The sequence below is a fragment of the Cnephaeus nilssonii genome (genome assembly GCF_951640355.1).
Source record: "Cnephaeus nilssonii genome assembly, chromosome: 17".
Classification (NCBI taxonomy): Eukaryota; Metazoa; Chordata; class Mammalia; order Chiroptera; family Vespertilionidae; genus Cnephaeus; species Cnephaeus nilssonii.
In genome coordinates, this window is record NC_137088.1 from 5,551,521 (window position 1) to 5,574,818 (window position 23,298).

Genomic DNA, 23,298 nt, shown 5'->3' on the forward strand with positions numbered 1-23,298 from the left:
CCGCTCTCGTTACGCGAAGCCTTATTAGAGCGGAGAAACGGAGAGTTTCCATAAATTACAGTTCCAGAAGGTCCGGCGTGTCCGCCTCCCCCCCGCACGCCCTCCTCACGCAGCACAAAGAGGATCAAATATTCTGGGGCTCAGGCTTGATCCTTTCCGCATCCCGAGATAATTCAAAGAGACGCTCTTCATTAGGGCCTCTGGCAAGCTGCCCGCCGCTTCATTGGGGGGCTGCTGTGAGCCTAATGATGCCGAACAATGGCCGTGCCTCTGCCGCGCACACACCTTATTGTACCTTTAATCACATTAGAGAAACAACGGCACGTGAAGTCGCCCAGCGCTTAGAGGGCGCCGCAGAGAGTGCAGGCAGACCAGTGATCTGTGCCCAGCGAACCATGCCCAGGGGTTCGGGGGGGTTTGCCTCCTGCCTACCTGGGGCGGGGGGTTGGGAGGTCAGTGGAGCTACAGCCGTTGTTTGTGCTTTTATGGAACTGGGGCGGGGGGGGGGGGATGGAGGGGGTCCTGGGAGACATTGAGACAGGGTCTGTGCCCCTTGGAAATTTAAACTTTAAGTGAGCAGCGGCTTCTCGCTCTGAGCTCCAGCCTGTCTTGTGACTTGGCTCAGCTCTGTTAACGCAAAAGGACAAGGAAGCAGGAAGGACGCTGCTTTGAGGCCATCGAGGGGTGCGTCTCCCGCTTGGATACGTTCGCTGGCCCGGACCCCGTGTTCAGGGGGCAAGAGAGCTGTGAGGCTCCAGGGCTGGGCGGGAACCCGGCTCAGGCTGGTCACCTGGCTGTGGGGAGGGGAGGGAGGAGGGGTTTGTAGGGATGGGGGTGGCTGTGGCTCCGTTGGCTTGGTGCCTGGACGCAGGCCCAGCTCTCCAGCGCTCCCTCCCGCCGTGCCCTTGCAGAACAAGGACAAGGCCGACCTGTGGCAGCTTGGAGGAGGGTCTCCAGATGGAGTCCTGGGTGGGGGACAGAGGGACACACGGGTCAGTATCATTCGTCCCCTCCACCTCCTCTAGGTCAGCCAGAGACTCTTGGAGAACAAGGCTGACCTCCCTGGTTCGATTTGGCAACAGGGAAATCACTCTGGCTGGGATCGAGGCTTCGGACTCGAAACTGGGATACAAACACGTTCCCCAAAGTCTGCAGGCAAGGAGGACCTATCGGTTCGGCTCCTGTGGCGTTCAGCGCAGCCACCACACCATTAACTGAGCACCTACTGTGTGTCGCACTGTGCTCAGTGCCTGCCATACGCTTCCCCTCACAGTAGCCCCAGGAGGGAGGTGGTGTTATCCCCATTTCAAAGATGAAGAAATTGAGGCACAAAGGCATGATAAGTGGGGCTGGGATGCTCTCTGTGCTAGGGTGCCAACGTCTTGAGAATTCTTCGTTTCCCTCAAAGCCAGTGAATAGATCACCAAGATTATGGGGAACACGGATTACAATTTAAAATTTTTTTTTTTGCTGGCACCTCCAGCAGCCTGAGAGGACCTGGGTCTGTTCCCCGACCAATGAGAGGGGTTCCCACGGAGCCTCTGCCCTCAGTGAGGGGACGGGGTGGCGGGCAAACGGAAGTGCGCTCCCGGGAGCACCGAGTTCCCGCTGGCCGCCCGGGCGGTGTGAAGACCAGATGATCTGAGAAAGCTCACGTTCTCCTGCCGATTAACAGGAACTAGAATAGCAGCTAAGGGTAATTTGTGTCTCGCACGCCACTTAATGTTGGTTTTAAAAAACAAAAACTTGGCCCCGTAACTGTAACTTGCCAGAAAACTGTAGATGTATGGATCTGTGACCCTTTATCCGTTAGCCAGTCAGGTCGGAAAAACACAGCTTTCTAAAGGAAATGGTAATCAAGTTTAAGGAAGATTCTGGAAGCCTGACTGTGTACAATCCTATTTTCATATTCAATTAGCTCCACGCAATGCTAGCTGCGTGTCTGCTTGAGAGCAGGGCGGCTGTGCGTCTGCTGAGATGCAGCGGCGTGTGGCACGGTTCGCAAGGGCAGAGGGATGGTGGGTAATTGGATGAACCTAAACTTGACCTCCAGACAGCAGTGTCAAACCTGGTTTAGATTTCTTGCAAGTAGGGGTGTGTTTGTGTAAACAACCTATCCATCCTGAAAGCTTTGTTTTAGAACCACTTCACATCCCGAATTAGGGTAGGCCAAGCAGGTGTGGGAGAGGAAAGTCGCCTCCTCCCACCCTGACAACCTGGGGCCCTTATTCATGAGCCTGGCGCCTGTCTGTGGCCGAGAAAGTCTCTGTTTTCAATGTGGGCGCTTATCTGTCACCTCTATTGCTTGCTCTTCAGTGAACAATGGGAGACAGGCCACTCTTATGCTGAGGACGGGTTAGGCCAGGGCTTGCTGCCCTCTGTCTACCTGTCTCTTCTTCAGGTAGAAAGCTTTGGAGACCAAGAGAAGTTCTGCTTTTCTCTTAGGATGGAGGCTGGTGAGCCACCATGCCTGCTCAGGTGCCCCATGCACTCCTATTTCAGCACTGAGCCCTCCCATGATGCCCCATGCACTCCTATCCCAGCACTGAACTCTCCCATGATGCCCCATGCACTCCTATCCCAGCACTGAGCTCTCCCATGGTGCCCCATGCACTCCTATCCCAGCACTGAGCTCTCCCACGGTGCCCCATGCACTCCTATCCCAGCACTGAGCCCTCCCATGGTGCCCCATGCACTCCTATCCCAGCACTGAGCCCTCCCATGGTGCCCCATGCACTCCTATCCCAGCACTGAGCTCTCCCACGGTGCCCCATGCACTCCTATCCCAGCACTGAGCCCTCCCATGGTGCCCCATGCACTCCTATCCCAGCACTGAGCCCTCCCATGATGCCCCATGCACTCCTATCCCAGCACTGAGCCCTCCCATGATGCCCCATGCACTCCTATCCCAGCACTGAGCCCTCCCATGGTGCCCCATGCACTCCTATCCCAGCACTGAACTCTCCCATGGTGCCCCATGCACTCCTATCCCACATTGAGCCCTCCCATGGTGCCCCATGCACTCCTATCCTAGCATTGAGCCCTCCCATGATGCCCCATGCACTCCTATCCCAGCATTGAGCTCTCCCATGATGCCGCATGCACTCCTATCCTAGCATTGAGCCCTCCCACGGTGCCCCATGCACTCCTATCCCAGTACTGGGCCCTCCCATGATGCCCTGTGTGCTGCTGTGTCAGGGCACTGAGCCCTCCCATGATGCCCTAGGCCAGGGGTCCTCAAACTTTTTAAACAGGGGAGGGGGCCAGTTCACTGTCCCTCAGACCGTTGGAGGGCCGGAAGATAGTTTAAAAAAAACTATGAACAAATTCCTATGCACACTGCACATATCTTATTTTGAAGTAAACAAACAAAACGGCAAAAACACCCGCATGTGGCCCGTGGGCCGTAGTTTGAGGACGCCTGCCCTAGGCACTCACCAATGTATGAGTCTCCGCCTCGCCTCTCCTCACCCCCACTCCCAGAGTCCCTGGGCCTTAAGGGTATTCTCATGTTTTTTCCCTATTTCATTGCAAAGGGGGTGGAGGGATGGAATCTCGCTTTTACTTGCGTTCTGTCTCAAGGCCCAGAAATACCTCCAGGGCAGCCGTTGTCCAACGTGAACACACATCGCAGTCACCTGGAGGGCTTGTTCGTACCGAGCCGGTGCTCCCCGGGATCTCAGGTGCTGCTGGTCCGGGACCACCCTCTGCTCTAGGAAATACGTGGATGGCTTCCTGTGCACAGACCGGGGTGGATGGAGGAAGGGACGGGAGGGAGGGAGGAGAGAGGACGGGAGGGCACTAGAGTACACGCTGCTTCTGTCTTCCTGTGCCGACTCCCTCATCGTCCTGGTAGAGCGGTCCTTGTGGCTGCGCCTCCTGCACCACTGGGAATCGTCGGCTCTTCACTCTTCCAGAGCGGTGACTGTGAAGAGGTGGCTCACTTCGCTTACACTCGCTTTACCCTGATTGCTCACGAAGGTGCCTGTTTTATTTCCTAGCGGTATGTCAGCCAGCTCTGACTTCCTTTTTTTTTTTTTTAATATATTTTATTGATTTTTTACAGAGAGGAAGGGAGAGGGTTAGAAAGTTAGAAACATCGATGAGAGAAACATCGATCAGCTGCCTACTGTACACCCCCTACTGGGGATGTGCCCGCAACCAAGGTAAATGCCCTTGACTGGAATCGAACCTGGGACCCTTCAGTCCGCAGGCCGACGCTCTATCCACTGAGCCAAACCGGTTACGGCAGCTCTGAGTTTCTTGAGTGGGCAGCACCTGTTCAGGCTCCGCCGGTTCCCCGTTGGGGTTTTCCTCTCCTCTTGGTGTGCCGGACCTTACAAGACCCGGCCGGGACACTCGTCGCCCGTCAGATCCGAGTGGCAGACATCCCCTCCCCGTCCGTGGCTTGTGTTTGCCTTCTCTTCATGACGTCGCCCGTGGCCCCGAATCCCGTCGCTGCGTGGAGTCTGAGATATCCGTCTTTCCTCATCGTGTGTGCTCCTACGGTGAGGCCTTACGCGCTCGGCCTTGATTTGGTCTAAAAGGGTGCTATGACTGCCGCCTTTCACAGCTGTTTCCTAATACAGGATGTGAGGCCCGAGTCTGACTTTATTTGCTAGGCATGGTTTTGCCGCCAGGGACCTTGGGTTCCTTGTCTCAGGCCCGCACGGTTAGCCGAAACACAGCCGCCCATGCCCAGCCCCCCCTGCGGCCCGTCTCCGAAGCATCGCACAGGAACAGCCCCGGGGTCAGCTCCCTCCCCGCGGGACACTTTCCTCTTTAGAAAGTGGCCTGCGTCCTTGCCCCGGCCTTACGCGTGGCCTAACCAGGACCCCCGACACATACTGCTCTCCGCCATCCCCTCTGGAAACCCCTCCCTTTTCTCATCTCCTAATCGCATTATCAAGTGTTTGGCCCATTAATTCCTTCCCAGAGGACTGGCTTCTGGTGGGTTTCTAGCAGATCCTACCCAGGTCTCATCAATCATCTTCGGAATCGCTGCCGGTCCTTCTGCCGTCACAGGGACTGGAGCCCACCCGCCGGGCCCCTGCCGACAGCAAAGCGGTCCTTTCAGCTTCCTTCCTGAGCCTCCCTGGCAATCGGAAGCAAGAGAGAGAGTTCAGCATTGGGCGCTGGCCAGCCTTCGCCGGGGTGTTGTGTGGCCCGGCGCGCTGGCACGCCCTCAGGTACAGAAACAGAGTGTCTCCAGGTGGCTAGAGGCTGTCTGTCGGCTGCTGAGACTGAGACCGAGGGGGGAGGGGCGTGTCTGCAGGACCCCTGCCCGACGGGATGCTCTCATGTAACTAAACTGAGGGCCAGAAACCGAAGTCGAGATGTTTTAACCCGGGTCTCCCTAGGGGGTGAAAGGTCCCAGGAACCAGCGCGGTGACAGTCCTACGTTCAAAGTCATCATCCGTCATCAGCGTCTAGAGTGCTCCCCCAACTTACAGATGAGGAAACTGAGGCCCAGAAAGGCTCCGTGGTTTCTTTTGACAAGAGTGTCCTATCTTATTCTCGGGTCTCGAGTGGTCAGCAGCCTTTCTGTCCAAAGGGGACCGGGCGCTCCCCGCGACAGGTGGGGCTGGGCCTCGGCTCCCTGCGGGCAGGACCCACCGGGATCGGGGCCGCCCAACGGCTTGCATCTTTTGAGGCTCTGAACCAGGCAGGTCTGCACCCGCCGAGGGCCCTGGTCAGAGGTCACCCCACCTGGCCCTGCCGGTGAGCAGAGCCTCGGGTTGGGGTTGCTGCCTGGCGCCGCGGGCGTGCGCTCCGTCTGCGAGGTCCCCGTGTGGTCGCCGCTGCAGGTCCCTTCACCTTCTCCCCAGTCAGATTCCCAGTGGCTGAGCCCACGGACTCCCTGTGGCTTGGAATCAGAGTGGGGGCTCCCACCAAGTGACCCTCAGTGCTGGGCGTGCTGGTCGTCCCCCCGGGTTCTCTTTCCCCAAAGGAGGAACCGGGGGCTCAGGGGACACCTGGCCCCCGCGGTACATCTCGCGCCGGGGGAGGGCAGCGCCGTCTAGGTCAGCACTTCTCTCGCCCGCCCAGTGCAGCTGTCTGTGCAGGGGGCGCTCCAGGCTCACCCAGAGTTCCAGGCGTCTCCCCGTGGTGCCCTGTCCTGTCACTTCCTGTGTCACCACAGGGGTGCTATCCCTCCAAGAACCTTTGTAACCCAAGCTCCATCAGGGCTTAAAACCTTTCACTTTCCAGTGTATGGCTTATTGTCATCTCTTGCTTCCAATGGAATCTACGTTTTAATTAGTTTGGAAACATAGGTGTGATATTTTGCAGAAGGAAATCACTGCCCCTGTATTTAATTAAATGAACCCCATAAAAGCTGGGTTTCATCCAGGGGCGGAATTGACAATAGGCTGGGTTTGAAATTGCATTAGCACTTACCCTGGGCCATTAGCACGTGTGATAGAAACTGAGGTGACCCCCGGGCACAGAGACATTGTCCTCAGAAACCAATGTCTCCCCATAAAAAGACACTTGTTTTTTAATTTGGAGAGAGTAGACCGTCTTTTTCAAGTACCATATTGACACACGTCCCGAGCTGCATGCACTCCGGCCCCGGAGAACTTCGCAAGGCTCCGGGCTCCCGTGCGGAAAGGAGACACAGGCGCGTGAGAGCCTCTGACCAGCGGGCTTTCTCGGAGACAGTGAGAGTGGGGCCTGCGTCGGGGCTCGGGGCTCAGCTGGTGGCCCAGCGAGTGCAGGGGGGCACGGCCTGGCTGTTCTAGTGAAAGGCTGCCCGCAGCGCCTGCTGTCGGACCGCTTCTAAAGCACCTCGCAGGCGCTGCGGCCTCACTTCTGCCCGAGGAACTCTCCCGAGGGGCACGCCAGGAGGGGGCACGTGTCAGGAACCACAGCAGGTGCTTTCTGGGAGTGAGTGACGGACAGGTGGACAGGTGGGCTGTCAGTCAAATGTACCCCCAAATGGACAAGCCCCCAGCTCTGCGTTAGTCCTCGGCACGTGGGAACACCGGTCGTGAGCACCTCGGGCAAGGGGCAGCGGGCACGTGACCCGGGAAGGAATCGCCCCACGCCCTCAGCACGATCGTCTCGTCTCGGGAGACCTTCCGCACAAGGACACTTGAGTCCCTTAGTGTCACGTCGTATTTGCGGCCGCGATGTGTGCCCAGAGACAGGCTGATTGGATTTCCGCCGTAATTGCACCTCCGTACCAGAGCCTGCGGTGAATAACTTAAGCATTTAATTTATAATAAAGATACACTTGGCAGTCAGCATTTCTCGTTCCAAAACGTTCCGTTGACTGGGTTGTAGAGCCGCCGCATAAACTGTTGTAAAAGCAGTCTGCTCGACGGGGCGATGCCGCCCCCGCCGGCCCGCCGCGCCTGGGCGAGCATTCCTCCTGCGATGGGGGCCGCCGCCGCCTCGTAAGGAGGACGAGGTGCTCATCCCGGGAGGAGCGGCTGTCGTTCTCGGTTGGCTGGCGGCGTGAGTCATCACCTCGCCGCCGAGTCTCTCAGGGATGCGATTCCGAGATGGCAGTGTAATAAGTGTTATGTGCACAAGGTAATTCAAAACAAATTTGGCTGCAAGAATGAATGGATCATCTGGGTTAGTGACTCCCGCCTCTTCTCATCGGCTGTTAGGAGAGCGTAATGATCCCGCGGCGCCTTGTCAAGAGCTTCGTGCGGCAGGCGGCGGGTCCGGGACCATTTATCTGTCGCACCCCTAACGAGGCCCTAGAAATTCGAGGACTGCAGGCATTAATGTGGGTGTCGGTGGCCGGGGTTGGGAGATGGGCAGGGAGGGAGCCTTTCCGTGTACAGAGGCTATTCAGGCCCCCGGACGAGGCTGCATTTTGCTCCTTTGATGGATAGATTGTTGTCTCCTGGGAAAATGTGACATCCTGGTATCGGGTCCCATGAGCCCCCTGGTTTCTTAGTAAATCCTTATCCCTTAGGCGTTATACCCAGGTTCTCTCATGAAGCTTCCTAAAACCCCCAACCCTTCGGTTACATTCATGTTGTCAATGCGGACAGAGAGACGGAGAGAGGACCGTGACATTGCCCAAAGCCCCCATAAGGGCGCCGGCCCGTGGCCCAGCCCCAGAGGTGGGTCTCGGTGCAGCCATCCGAGCCGGGAGGAAGGAGGGGGTCACCTGTGTGTGGAGGGGCGTATCGGGATGTGTGAGGTGAGCAGGTGTGTGGCATCCGGCTGCTGGCATTGTTCCCTAGGCACCAGCGGTCAGAAATGGGATTCTGACGATTCAGCTAAAGCCGTGGTCGGCAAACCGCGGCTCGCGAGCCACATGCGGCTCTTTGGCCCCTTGAGTGTGGCTCTTCCACAAAATACCACGTGCGGGCGCGCACGTACAGTGCGATGGATACTTCGTGGCCCATGCGCAGAAGTCGGTTTTCGGCCTGGGCGAGTCTATTTTGAAGAAGTGGCGTTAGAACACTCCAGGGGCCAAAGAGCCGCATGTAGCTCGCGAGCCGCGGTTTGCCGACCACTGAGCTAAAGGATTCAGCCCTAGCAGGGACAGGGGTCAGGATGGTCCATTGGTTTAGAAAACTAGGAAGAATTCCTTTGCGTCCTTTCATTCTTTTCTCCAAGGAGGAACCGCTAACACAGTTGTGTGTTAAACCCTATATTCCCACCCTCCAGGGTGGAGGCCTTAAGAGGCGCTGGCTCCGCCATTCTCCTATTCACTGGTGCCCCGAGTCTTTGTGTGGCCCGAGGAACTCCCTTGTGACGTCAGTAAATTACTTAAATAGGTTGAATCCGAATCATCCATGATCCCGCCGGCCTGATGCATCTGGGCTTCGTTACAGGGAACGAACCCCACGTCTGCTCCTCGTTCCTCAACCCAGGGCTGTTTCCAAGGCGGCCCGGCCTCGGAGTTCTTGTCCCCGGAGAGAGCGGACAGGGCTTAGGAAAAAGCAGGGCACGAGCTGCAGCATCAGCATCCGTGGTCGGGTTCTGGTCGGACCAAGAGAAGCGGAAGTTGTCTGTCTGCCCCGTGGAGGAGGGACCTCGTGTGTGTGCCTTGACGTCGGAGATACTGAGGGGGGAGATGAGCGTGCCAGACAGGAACCGGGCTGGTGTTCGTCCCGGCCCTTACGAGTAAACACTAACGGCATGCCTACGGGGAGAAGGTAGTGTACATCTAAGGGGTTTAACCTCGGGATTAAGTTGCTGTGCGAGTGACATGGATTTGCCCGTTTCTCCGCCGGGAAGGTTTGAGAGGCGGGGGGCCTTGGGGACGTATCTATTCCGCAGCACGGTCCCCATACCACGATCCTATACTTGCCTTTAAGAAGCAAACCAACCACTCGGGGAAGATAGGGAAGTAGTTCGGGGCCTGGCGGTGTCCGTGCGGTGCCGTCACTGGATGTAACCAAACTCCAGGACATGATGCCGTGTGCCTCCGCCGCGGGGGATGCGAGGGGGGAAAGGAAGCGGCTGGGCTTCCACGTTGCTGGGGGCGACTTCATTTTCTAGAAACGGTCCGGCTGTGTGTCCCCTCGTGTGAGTTGTTCCGGACGCAGCCGGGGTGAGTGAGTTCTGAGGGTGCCCCTGGAGAGAATCCGGGGCGCAGCACCAACGTTCTACCCACCCAGGTGGCCTCCCGTGGTGACTGGACGCTCTGGGGGAGGGAGGTGCGGACTGGGATGAGAAGGGCAGGTGCTAGGGCTGCGCACACTCGGAAACACCCAGCAACTACACGGGCTGCTGGGTGTCCCGAGCGGCGGCCGGAACGTGGGCCATCCAAGCTCCTCGGAATTCCCCGCCGGGCCCACCTGTGGCCTGGGAGCCCCTTCGCATTCCCGGCGGGCCTTTCAAGGAAAAGCAAAAGGGGTTCGTTTCAAAAGGAAGCTTCCTGCCCTGACCGGTTTGGCTCAGTGGATAGAGCGTCGGCCTGCGGACTGAAGGGTCCCGGGTTCGATTCCGGTCAAGGGCATGTACCTTGGTTGCGGGCACATCCCCAGTAGGGGGTGTGCAGGAGGCAGCTGATCGATGTTTCTTTCTCATCGGTGTTTCTAACTCTCTATCCCTCTCCCGTCCTCTCTGTAAAAAAAAAAATCAATAAAATATATTTTTTTTAAAAAAAGGAAGCTTCCTGTCACTCGCAGGAAAGGAACAGTCACGCCACCTGGCACGAGCTGGGGAAATGCGCGCCGTTGCCGCGTGACCGTGTGACTAATTTCCAGTCCGCTGTCAGCCCTGACCACGGCGCTGAGCCTGCGCCACGCTCTTCTCTCAGGCGAGAGGACGCGCGGGTGTCCAAGACATTCCAGGAGGAAGCCGGGACGTCCCGCTGTGGGTTTGGTACGGATGCCACATCCGCAGACCTGCCAACTCGCCCCTCCCACCAGGCCTTCCCCGGGGACCTGAGATGGGGAGAGATCACCCGGAGGGGGCGGGGGGGACCCGACATCCCCACGCAGCCCTCCCGCTGGCCGCTTGCACGGGAAAACCGTCTTTCCGGATCCTGCTTCATGAGCATCACGTTCCCCCCCCCCCTAAATGTTTCGACAGGTCAACGGCAAAGACCTATCCCGGGCGACGCATGACCAGGCCGTGGAGGCGTTCAGGACGGCCAAGGAGCCCATCGTGGTGCAGGTGCTGCGGCGGACGCCGCGGGCCAGGGCCTTCCCGGCGCCGTCCGAGGCGCAGCTGGTGGACGCGGGCACCCAGACCGACATCACCTTCGAGCACATCATGGCCCTCGCCAAGCTGTCCCCGCCCAGCCCGCCCGCGCTGGGGCCCTACCTCCTGCCCGAGGAGTAAGTCGCCCCCGTGCCTCCCTCCAGGGTTCCCATTCTCCCTTTCTTGTTTATGGAGCCGATAAATTGAATCCTGTGACATATTAATTACTTTATTATAACCCTGGAGCAGAGTTATTCAAATTATATTCTAAGAGCAAAATTACTAATGTCGTAAAAGTTGTTTCCGGATAAAATTTAATCACCGCAAGTGGCGGCGGGAGGGGATGCGGGCGGTGCCTCGTCATAGGCACAAAGCGAGGGGCCCCAGAGGCGGACCCACGCGCCCTCCAAGCTGGGAAACATAGCGGGAGGTGTGGGTGGCGGGCGGACCTGCTGCCTGCCCGGCGGGCCTGTGCCGGGGGTGGGGGGTGGGGGGTGGGAAGCGGCCTGTGACTGCAGGGACACCTCACAGCTGCTCCTCTCCTTGCAGGCACCCCTCGGCCCACGAGTACTACGACCCCAGCGACTACCTGGGCGGCGCCCACCAGGACCTGGACAGGGAGGAGCTGGAGCTGGAGGTGAGGGCGCTGGTTTGGGGGGCCACGAGAACACTCGTCAGTTCTCTGGACGCACAGACCGGGGCTCCCGGCGAATTTCTGTCCCAAGGACAACTGCCCGCTGCTCCAAAGGCATCCGGGGAGCAGACCCCGTGGCCTGGGGTCCTCTCAGTGCCTGCAACACAGAGGCCAGTTGGCATTACACGGCGTCTAGAACCTTCCGTCCTCTTTGGCCTCAGATAACCCGTAAGGGTAGAGTTATGGATCTGCTGAATTTCTGCGAGATCCGTGTTAGAAAACCCCCGGCCCGGGAGTCCGCGGGCAGCCCTGTTGGGGGGCGTGGCGGGCCCCTTCCCTGGTCACCTGTGCTAGAGCGTGAGCGTGAGAGTGAGGACTGAGGAGCAGGAGCGAGGGGGGGCGCTCACGGCGGTGCCAGGAGGGTGCGCGGGAGCCTGGCGGGGCGATTATGTCACTTCCCATGCCCGGAACAGGACTGACTACCCTATCTTTTGAATATTTTAAATAATTAAAAACACGCACGTACTTGTTGCTCTGGGGCCCGGGGGTTGGGCTCCATGCCCAGGCGTCTCAGCGGGAGCCAGCCCCGCAGGTGCCCCCCGGGAGGACCATGCAGAGCACGTGGGGATGCCCTGGGGCAGGCGCACACAGAGGGCGGGTGTTCTCTCAGAAACCACGCAGGATGGTCCCATCCACGTCAGCATCAGGTCCCTGCTCTTGGGAAACCGCTTCCGGGTAAAAGGGCGATGCTCGCACACACCCCAGGGTCGAGCCGCCCAACTCACCCGTAAGTGTTCACGGCCGAACACCCGCTCTGGACATTCTGGCCGGCAATTCCGAGAGAACGCCGGCGTCTGAAGGGCTTTGTCCTTCATCTACTGTTTTCGTTTCCCACTTGGTGCATCAGTGGCTCCTCCCCAGTCACCTGTGTTCCACTGACATGATTCTGACAGCAGCGAGGGAGCCCCGCTTCCCCCACGTTCTGGGGTGCGCTCCTCACTGGTCCCTAGAGTAGGTGACAGGGGTGTCCTGGGGGAACACAGGATGCCCAGCCTCAGCCTCCCAGGCACAGCATGGGCTCCTCCAGATCCTTCCCTGGTCAGCCCTGCCCACCCTCCCCCCACACACACACACCCCATCACCTCCTCTTCGCCCTCCCAGTGCCATGGGGACTTGGTACCACCACCTGCCCCAAGCCCTCCCAGCTGCTGCACAGCCTGCACAGCACGTCCCCCGAGGAGGTGACCCCTCCAGCACGTCTCCCTTCCCGGACCCCACGGTACCACCTCCTGCCTGCTGTCTGGCTCCCCCAGGATCCAGGCCCACGAGAGCTGGGCTCTGGTCAGACTCACTCACACTCCTCCTGCCTGGGCCGTGCTGGCCTGGCGTGGGCACCAGCAAGTACTTGCTGAGTGAAGGCATCAGGGCCGTGGTACCCTATCCCGAATGTAAGGTGAATTGAAGGTCAATTGAAGGTCAGTTGAGGTGAAGGAAAATGCAGCCTTTTAGAGGCAGCTCTACATCCCACTGCCGAGAGGAAGTGTTGAGATAATTTTAAGAAACGTGCACAGCAGCGTCCTGGACCAATGAGGGAAGAGTTGTGCCTCAGGGACCCGTCCTCCTCCAGGTAGATCAGCCGTCCTGTCGGTCCTTGGGGCCTTCGAGGGAAGTGTCTGACGGGGACACGGAAAGCGTGGCTCCCGCGGGGGAAGGGCCCTCTTCACTCTCTTAATTGGACTAGCGTTTCAGTCCCATCTGAAATGTCAGGCGGAGCCGCTCCTTGTTATCCAGGGATCCATCTAGACCGAGAAGCAACAGGACCCGTGGGGGGAGGGCGGTGACTCGGAGGAGGCCGTGCATTATTCATCCCGTTCGATTCACAGTCTTGGAAAGCGTATCTCCAGCGTCACGGACAGATGCGTGACCAGCTCCGTGCCTGCGGTGGTGTGCTCACCGTCAGAAGGAAATGTTGAGGATGTACAAAACTCCCAATAACTCCCGATCAATTGTCATTTCCCCCGAGCCCCCAGATACCGCGTCTGGTTAGAAATTGCCCGATAGCCACCTTCATTCCCCTGGCCAGCTCCGCAGTGAGGACACAGGCTGGGACGCTGTGATGAGCTCCGAGGAAGCCGCTAGAAAGAAAGAGGCAGAGCTGGGATCGGAGGTCCTCACAGCCCCGGCTCTTCCCCACATCACACTCCACCGGGCAGCGGAAAGGCAGGGGCTGGGAATAGTGAGGGTGTGGCGGTGCTCATAGAACTTGTCACGGTTTCCCACGATGCCCAAAGAAAACGTGAGTTCTCCCGCTGGGCGTGGGGCCCTCGCTGGTCCAGCCTTACCGCCCGCCACACGCAGCCCGCCCCTGGTCCTGGCACACAGAGCGTCGGCCCCCCTGGGCCAGGGCCTCGGTACCTGCTGTTCTGCCTCACGGCATCCGTGGCGGTGGGCACCCTGCCTTTTCCAGGACGGGTTAGGAAGTAGCTGCTACACAACCGCTTTGAGCTTCACCCCAAAGACAGACCCTCCTCACCCCCCTCCACCAAGAGCCTGGAGGGAAGGCTTTGTCCCCAAAGACAGTGGCTCAGAGACCCCGACTCAGAGTCCCTCCTCGCCGGATTGTTGAGCAGATAACACTAAATCCAGACCCAGGGACCTGCTGCCGGGTGGACCCCCCCAGCCCTCCCCGGGGGCGGCGGCGGCGGCTGCGGCTGCAGAATCGTCCTGGTGCGGGCTGCACCCAGGGGAGGGCAGGGAGGCCGCCTGGTCAGCTCGCTCAGGGCCCCAACACTTCCTCAACGGCCCCGGCAGTCACCAGAGCTGACTTCGCTCTGCGGCAGGACTAATTGGCAGACACGGCAGCGTCCCCGGTGCTCAAGTGTCTCACCGCCGGGCTCTCATCTTATTTAATTTGCCGTACGAGCGGCTGAAAGTAATTTCTGGGCTATGACGATGACAGCTGCCGTGGGGAGCAGTCATTGCTGTGGTCACGTTACCCTCCTTTATTGGATCTGTAAGGCAGCACAACCTGAAGTCATCTAACCCCGTGGTCGGCAAACTGCGGCTCGCGAGCCACATGCGGCTCTTTGGCCCCTTGAGTGTGGCTCTTCCACAAAATACCACGGCCTTCTTCTATTTTGAAGAAGTGGCGTTAGAAGAAGTTTACGTTTAAAAAATTGGGCTCTCAAAAGAAATTTCAGTCGTCGTCCTGTTGATATTTGGCTCTGTTGACTAATGAGTTTGCCGACCACTGATCTAACCAAACGCATTGAAAGGTTCGTCGTGAAACGGCCGGACAGCTGGGGGCATGGGAATATTCTTGTTTGTGGCAGACGTGGAAGGAATGCTTTTTAAAACCCTGCCCCCGACGTCTTGATGTTGAGTGAAATATGGGTAATTTTTCTTTTGGGGGGATCAATAGAATAACTATTTCCAAAATGACTTTCTATTGACTGAAAGGTCAAAAATGCCCTGTGCATTGATCCCGAGTCCATAATCGCTTTGGGTTGGGTAAGTTAACCCCTCTCACAGTCGGCTGCAAAGAAATCCAGTTCATCATTTAAACGAAATATTTTTAAAGCACCTGAGGCCCCGGCGGCGGCCGCCCCGCGTGCGGGGGTCTCACGGGGCCTCTCTCTGCAGGAGGTGGACCTGTACCGAGCCAACAGCCAGGACAAGCTGGGCCTCACCGTGTGCTACCGCACGGACGACGAAGACGACCTTGGCATCTATATAAGCGAGGTAGGAGGGCCGCTCTTCACAGCGAGCACGTCGGGACCCAGAGAGGGGGTTTGTCTCTCTTTCGTGTGGTAACCAACCCTAACTCTGCCTCACTGAGAATCCCTCAGAAAGACATGGGCACGTTTCTCTGTCCCCTTCATCACCCTCCATGGAGTCCCATCCTCCCTGGGGTTATGTTCTAATGTCAGCACCGATGGCGACATTGCCCCGGGGAAGCCTACAGACCGGCCATAACATGGTGGTGTGTGCTCAACCCCGACGGAGCGGCCGCCTCTCATTGCCAGTCTCGTGTTTGTCGGGTGGGCCGGTGGGATCCTTCCCACGGGCCACGTGTTTCTCTCTCTCTCCTTCCTTTTGGTGGGATGTGTGTAGTCGGAATCACGTACGTTGCATGGTCTTCAGAACAGGTAGGAGAAGTTGTTTGATCTTCCAGAGAAGGCTGCACAGCCAGTGACCCCAGCGCGGATGCCGGGCGCTCACGTCTGCAAACGCGGAAACGGTTCTGTTGGAAATGGAGCCTGTCTCGGTGGGATGGACATGGGTGTGTCGGTCCGGCTCAGTAACCTTCCCTCCGAATGAATGTTCTCCATCCACCGGCTCCAGGGGGTCCGTCGGCACTGCCATCGGGGTCTCTTTCCCACAGTGTCTCAAGTACTAGTATACTTTGGTTTTTTTGTTTGTTTGTTTGTTTTTGTGGAGTTTTTCTGAGTTTTGTTTTTAATATATTTTTATTGATTTCAGAGAGGAGGGGAGAGGGAGAGGGAGAGATAGATACATCAATGATGAGGGAGAATCATTGATCGGCTGCCTCCTGCACGCCCCCCACCCGGGATGGAACCCACAACCCGGGCATGTGCCCTTGACTGGAATTGAACCCGGGACCCTTCAGTCCACAGGCCGACACTCTATCCACTGAGCCAGACCACTTCAGTTTTAAAGTCATTTTCCAAAATGTATTAGAAACGTTTGGTAAAGTAATCGAGGCACGGTTGCTAGTCACCGTAGTGATTTTCATTTCTATGCAGCCAGAGTCCGCTGGGCCTCACGTCCCCGAGGCCGGCAGGGCCCGGACACAGGGCTGCGGGGCAGGGTTGCCAGGCAGGGACCGGAGGACACGCCCTGGAAAGTGCTTGGAGACGTGGATCGACCCATGTTTGCTCCCTTGCGTCACGCGGGTCCTGTTTAGGCACGAGCCTGGCTGTGTTGGCGCCTGCCTTCGGGCAGGGCCGTTGTTGTGTCCGTGCGTGGTGACCTACCCGCCCGGTGCTGAGACGGTCACTGTTTTTTCCAGATCGACCCCAACAGCATCGCGGCCCAGGACGGGCGCATCCGGGAAGGCGACCGCATCATCCAGGTAGGTCGGTCTCGCCCCTGCCTGTCCGTGAAGATCAAACTGGGTGTGGTAACAGCTGAGGGTTAAAGAACGAGGGCCACAAGCCAGGGGTGTAGGGAGGCCAGACGAGTTAACTTCGTGGGTGAAGCCCAGCCCTGGACAGTAAACGCACAGGGAGTCCTGAGGACAGAGACAGTGGGGACAGTGCACCCCATCGAGAGGGCAGCGCCCCGCACCCCAGCAGGAGCTAGCTCACCTGGTGCTCGGAGCTACTGTGTTTGTATCTGTCGTGACATTCCTCACCGTGGGTGATTTTTGTCATTTCCCACTGCTTATTCGACATTCCTCAGACCTCAACCCAAACCTCGGCTGCTCAGGGACCCCCATCTGGGAGGGTGACCCCAAACCTTCAGGTTGGCTCAGCCTTCCTGTGGTTGCTGTGGGTTTCCAGCAGCATCTACCACTCGGCATGGCCCCCGTGGTCTCAGCCACCCCATTTCTCCTTGGTAACCGAGATCCATCACCCCAGCCGTGGAGTCAGCCCTCCGCGGGCCTGTGGGGCACAGGCGTAAGGAGTTGGTGGGAGGCTCACCTCCCAGCTCAGTGGGACCAGCCGTGTCCCCTGGAGGCATCGCCCACCCTGGGGCTGAAACCGCCAGAGCAGCAGCGCCCCAAATTCTCAGGACAAGAAGCCGAACCCCTGCGGGAGGGTTCCCAGGGGTGATGGTGAGAGAGCACCTCCCCCTGACCGTCTGCCCTGCCTGAGGCTGGGACCCTCGCCAGACCCCCCCTTTATCGCCCCATTTCCTTCTCTGCCCTCAGCTTCCATAACGTTCCCATCAGACCTGCCACTGCTGCGTCTCCCGTGTTAGCCTAAAACACCTGTGATAACCCTTCATCCTTTCCCTGGTACTCCTGCCCGAGTCTCACGTCCGAGTCAGTTGCTCACGTGTTCCTCTTCACACGCTCCGTTCACATGGCCTCCACGGTGCCCTGGCCTTGGACACCGGAGCTCCGTCCTGGGCCAGCCGCTGCATCCGTCCAGGCAGGGCCCCTGAGAATGAGCATTCTCTCCGAGCTCCGCGGACCTTCCATGTTCTAGCCCCAAGCGGGTAATGGATGGAGTAGCGCAGCGTGATTCTGCATGATCTACTTCTGCGTTTGTCCACCCTCCACTCTCTCTCCTTTTTTTAAGATTAACGGGCTAGAGGTACGGAACCGCGAAGAGGCCGTGGCCCTTCTAACCAGCGAGGAAAACAAGAACTTCTCCTTGCTCATCGCACGGCCCGAGCTCCAGGTGAGTCCGCTTCCTGAGCACAAGGCGGGGCCTGAATTTCTAAACCAAAAACCGGAGTCCCTGTCCCTGCAGAACACGGCCCCGGTATCGGGCCCGAACTTGAAGACCCTGTGCCCTGGAAAGGTAATCTCTCTGTGAGACTCAGAATCTGAGTCCACCGTTGACGGAGGGTGCTGGCAGCCACCCTGGCAGTTGCACCGAGGGCCCAGCAGGCACCTTAACGCAGGGATTGGAAAGAGGGAGAAGAGGAAAACGTGGAATGGAGGACACCAGGGTCACGTCCCTCAAGGTGTTAGAGGTCAAGACCTGACCAAGGTCCCCCCGCCTAGCGCTGTGTCTCAGTCACAACTGCAGGGGGAGCACCGGGTGTGCCCGGATTTAAGCTATTGCCCTGGCGCCTGGAAATTTGCCCAGAGGGTAGATGGCAGGTGCTCTGACCACACAAAAAAGTGACTGTGAGGTGACGTTAATGAGCTTGACTACTGTAATGATTTTACTGCGTTTATCCAATCATGATGTCTCCCTTAAACATAGAACAATTTTTATTTTATTTTATTGTTTAATGAAAGACCCCAAGGTGATTCCTTGTTCAAGGGGCTTAATGTGGCCTCTTCAGGAAAGGAGCAAATTGGAATAAACTCTGGCTTCAGGGTGTCAGCGGAGAAGGTGATGCTTAAATTCCTTGGCCTTCCTTTGGCTGCCTACATGTAAAATAATGAGCGAGAGAGAGAGAGAGAGAAACATTGGTCGACAAACTTTTTATTAAAACAGATATAAAAGGCCAGATTTGGCACCTGCCTGGGCTGCCGATCAAGGGCCCCTGAGGAGTCTGCCCTTTCCTGGACAAGGAAGAGGGCGGCCCCGCTGCTTGGGTGGGGCCGGCAGACAGGACGCAGGGCTTGCTGGACCCGGCCCTGCACCGCGGCCTGAAAATAGCTGATGTGAGAGAAGGGGTTCCACCCTGCAAAATGAAACAGCAGACAGTGGGGACCCCCGCACCCCAGACATGGGGTGAGGCAGGGCGTTTCCTGGAATATAGCAAGCAACAGGCAGACCACCCCGGAAATGTTTTTCCCCAAGGAAGTGTATTTTCTTAAAAAAATATGAATGAATTAAATGAGAGCAAGAGGACTCTCCTCTGAGGCGTGTGTTGGCTGCCGCTTTTCCCCAGCTGGACGAGGGCTGGATGGACGACGACCGGAACGACTTTCTGGACGACCTGCACATGGACATGCTGGAGGAGCAGCACCACCAGGCCATGCAGTTCACGGCCAGCGCGCTGCAGCAGGTAAGGCCCAGCTGCCCTCGCCAGGCCACGCCCAGCCCTCGCCAGGCCACGCCCAGCCCTCGCCAGGCCACGCCCATCCTAGCCCAGCCCTCGCCAGCCTTGCAGGCGGCCCAGCTGCAGGAAACCTCTCCTGGTCTCCCTTAGAAGCTAACTAAGGTCCACGGGAGACCCCACCTGGAAGGCAGCAGGAAAGCCGTGCTTGCCCTTCTGGCCCTGAGGACAGAGAACTGGGAAGGGACCGCTGACCTTCCACGTTAGCGGAGAAAGCCCCTGTGGGGGCGGCACTGCTGCAGAGCAGAGACATGGCCACGTTTTCAAAAGTGAAGCCCTTCCCCGTTTAACCTGAGCTGCCCCTGGCCCGTCTATGCCACCACCACTGTCCTGCACACCCCACTGACCGGGAGCTAGAGGTAGCCCTGCGCTCTGGGCCATGCATCCAGGCCAGGCGACTGTCACCTCACTTTTCCGGCGGCATCAGTGGTCGCCCAGGTAGGTCTGGCCAATGCCCAGGCCCCGTCCTCGTCCTCACCTGTGCCGAGTGGTGGAGGCCCGCCCCACCTGCAGAGCCTTGTCCTGCAGGAAAAGGTCACAGGTCGCTGCCCCCAGGCCCCTCGCCGTGACCGGTGGTTCTTGTTTTGTGCAGAAGAAACATGAGGAAGACGGGGGGACCACGGACACCGCCACCATCCTGTCCACCCAGCACGAGAAGGACAGCGGCGTGGGCCGCACGGACGAGAGCACACGCAACGACGAGAGCTCGGAGCAGGAGAACAACGGCGACGAGGCGCCCGGGTCGGCCGCGCTGGCCGGGCAGAGGACACGCACGGGCAGCCAGGACACGCTGGGCAGCGGCGACCTGCCCTTCAGCGGGGAGTCCTTGCTCTGGGCCGACTGCGCCGACGACGCCGAGTGTGAGAGCTTCCGCCAGCTGCTGGAGCTCAAGTGCCCGGCGCGCGGCGCCCCCGAGAGCACAGACAGGGAGCTGGGGCTGCTGGACGCGGAGCTGCTGGAGCTCAGGTGCCCGGGGCGGGGCGCGGGCAGGGGCGCCCCCGAGAGCGTGGACAGGGAGCTGGAGCTGCTCAACGCCGAGCTGCGCAGCATCGAGCTCGAATGTCTGAGCGTCGTGCGCGCGCACCGGGCTCGGCAGCTGCGCGAGGCCTGGACGCTGCACCCCGGTGGCTTCCGCGGCTGCGACACGGAGGCGGATGGACGCCGTCACGAGCTCTCCGACATCACCGAGCTCCCCGAGAAGTCGGACAAGGACAGTTCAAGCGCCTACAACACCGGGGAGAGCTGCCGGAGCACCCCGCTCGCCCTGGACATGTCCCCCGACAGCTCCCTGAGGAGAGGGGCCGAGGCGACCACAGGGGCCTGCGGGCCATCGCCAGAGAGTCCACTCTGCATCACGGAGGAGGCGGACCTGCGCGGGGCCCCGCAGAGCCCTGAGCGCAGCCCAGGGGATGGCCCCAGCCCCGCACCCCCCACGCACGCGCACGCGCCCCACAAGCTGGCCCACATCCCGGCGCACGCGCGGCGCTACCGCAGCTACATGCAGCTGGTGCAGCAGAAGTCGGCTGTGGAGTACGCGCACAGCCAAGTGAGCCTGCTGGGGGTGTGCAAGGACCTGGGCCCCGCCGGCCCGCCCGAGCCCCGCACAGAGTGGAAGGTGAAGGTGCGCAGCGATGGCTCCCGCTACATCACCAAGAGGCCAGTGCGCGACCGCCTGCTGCGGGAGCGCGCGCTGCGGATCCGCGAGGAGCGCAGCGGGGTCACCACGGACGACGATGCGGCCAGCGACATGAAGCTGGGCCGCTACTGGAGCCGCGAGGAGCGCAAGCAGCACGTGGCGCGCGCCAGGGAGCAGAGGCGGCGGCGCGCGCTCCTGCTGCAGAGCCGGCTGGACGGCCCCCGGGAGCAGCCCGCCGAAGAGGACAGGAGGGAGGTGAGCATCCTTGAGCTGAGCCACAAGAAGATGATGAAGAGGAGGAACAAGAAGATTCTGGATAACTGGATGACGATCCAGGAGCTCCTGACCCATGGCACCAAGTCCCCAGATGGCACCAGAGTGTACAATTCCTTCCTCTCAGTGACGACTGTCTAAGCGTCATGTATATAGACAGCGCTCCCGTTGGGGTAGAAAACCCTGCCTCGTTCAATGCGGCAAGTCTCTGTAAGATAAGATCATGTGTATAGTCCACCTCTGCACTTCCGGGGAGAGGGCTCTATTTTAAGTGGAGAAAAGCCACCCTGAAACTATCTTGGGAGGCAATATTGACCAACAAGGCCTTTCTCAAATAGCAAGGGTACTTTTTTACTTGTGACCTTTTACATAAAGTGCTTAAATTTCAAAAAGGTCTTTTTGAGCATACTTTCACAGGATAATGTGTTTAAACTATATTCATATGGAAAAAGTTACACATGCTTTTTTTTTTCCTGCCGAAAATACAACTACCATTATGTATTTTTTAATGGAATCCTATTTTATAATGTTACTTTCCTGAATGTGTTTCCTATGAGTGACCATTAATATATTATTTAGGTCAGGGCTTCAGCTCAAAACCACCCAACCGGTTAATGATTGAATACACATAACCAAACCAGCCGTGTGTTTAAATGTATGTTTCAACTGTAAACATGTTTCTGGTGAAAGTTCCCAGGCGAGCGTCGAGGTTTAAGCAGAAAGCTGAGTATGGTGCAGCTTCACGGAAGCTTAGAGCAGGTTTGCAAATATTGCAGCCGGTGGGGAGACGGTGCGCGCACAGGGGAGTCGCGGATGGAGACGGTGTGTGGACTTTTTAAGTGCTCTCCTCGCCGACCTTTTTCTGTGTAGATTTGAAGGGACAGACTCTTTTTACAGGCAAAGTTCACAAAGTCATGCTTACTCACAAACGTTAAGGAAAATGAAGTTAAAATAAATTATTTTCTATTTGATATGTTTTGAAGTGATTTCTCGTTTTTGATTGGTGCCTCTAAAATAAAAGCCCTTTGCAGTGTTGATTTTATTTTTTCCTTCATTGTATTACCTGCTGCTTCTCGGATCATTAAACCCTTCCTTCCACCGATATAAACCCAAGGTCTGTCGGCGAAAAGTAAGGAATCAAACTCACCGTGTAACCCTGCTTGCCGGCAGGCTGTCTTGCAGAAAGCCTCCACATGACCCCGTCTCCTACAAACAGGAATAACTATGAACACGTTTAGGGGTCAGGGTCATGCTCACGATGAACTCCCTGCCTGGCAGTGGTCATTAACGTCGGCGGTGAGGAGGCCCACCCTCCCATTTCTCAGGTGCGTCTGAAAACCACACAACATGCCCATAGAAGAGCCAGGGTCACCAAAGTGGGTGGGCGTCAACGCTGCTATCCTTCAGGACCCTAATGTTCACCACAGGCATCCTTTGCCAGGAATCGGGCATAGATTCCTCCCACAGAACCTATTCCAACCCAAACTCCTCTCCTTTGGGGCCAGTGAGCCTCGTAGTCACACTTGCAATAGAACCACTTGATGAAGGTAAGACACTGGAATGCTCACAATGAAGCCGTCTGCCCATCACTTCTTTCAGGACTGGCCCGGCAGAGAGAATCCGTTCTGCTCAGCCCTCCGGAGAGAAGCTCCCGCAGGTGGAGTGCCGGGCCGGGTTTCCGCGTCTCCAGGTGAGCTTCCAGCACAGCGCCCGCCCAGCCTCCCAGCGCATGCCCTGTCTCCCGGGGAACAGACACCCCTCGATGAACTACACAGCGGGTCGGTGTCTTTAGGGAAATAGCTCTGCTCCCCTCGCGCTCTCATTAAAGGTGGGGGAGGGGTACGCCATGGCCAGACGAACACAGTTCCCACCTCCCTGAGCGGGCAGCTTCGGGGTCAGGCATGGGGGCTGCTCACCAGCGCTCCCCGTGAGCCTCTGGATTAGGGGGTCACCTGTGCCGCTCATGACAGGGCGGAGGGAGATAAAGCCAACATACGTGTCCGTCCAATGCCAGGTCCTCCCACGCCGACTTGTTTTTAAATCGCTTGGTCATGTAACTAACGCTCGGTCGTAATTGGGGATGCAATGCGAGGGTTTCCCCGAATCTAATTTAGCAAATCAACTCCTGAAAGAAATTGGAAGAGACCTCAGAAATCATCGTTTTATGAATAGCAGGAAAACTCAAGGAGACGAAGAAATGGAAGAAACGTGGCTCATTAATGAGCCCCCCAGATTGGAGAGAAATCCGCTCCTAACGAGTGTCACCTGCAGCCTCGCCTCCCCGCCTCCCATCAGTCCTTGGCTGTGATTAACCACTGTCTTTGGTTAACGGCCTTAAGAAGCATCCCACTCCTGCCGATGTGGACAATTGGGTAGGGAGTGGGGGGGGGGGGGGGACTCAGCCACAACACCTGTTTCTCTT

At 58.1% G+C, this 23,298-nt stretch overlaps 1 protein-coding gene across 1 annotated transcript in view; it reads left to right on the forward strand.

Annotated features, from left to right (window-relative positions):
- The window catches only part of PDZRN3 (PDZ domain containing ring finger 3), a 99,302-nt gene extending 77,496 nt beyond the window's left edge, over positions 1-21,806 (forward strand). The window contains exons 4-10 of the mRNA XM_079794899.1: positions 10,513-10,760; positions 11,173-11,260; positions 14,900-14,998; positions 16,290-16,352; positions 17,527-17,628; positions 18,800-18,916; positions 19,560-21,806. Of these exons, the coding sequence (XP_079651025.1) occupies positions 10,513-10,760; positions 11,173-11,260; positions 14,900-14,998; positions 16,290-16,352; positions 17,527-17,628; positions 18,800-18,916; positions 19,560-21,017 (2,175 nt within the window). The 3' untranslated portion in view covers positions 21,018-21,806. The remainder of the gene's footprint in view (positions 1-10,512; positions 10,761-11,172; positions 11,261-14,899; positions 14,999-16,289; positions 16,353-17,526; positions 17,629-18,799; positions 18,917-19,559) is intronic.
- The last annotated feature ends 1,492 nt before the right edge of the window (positions 21,807-23,298 follow it).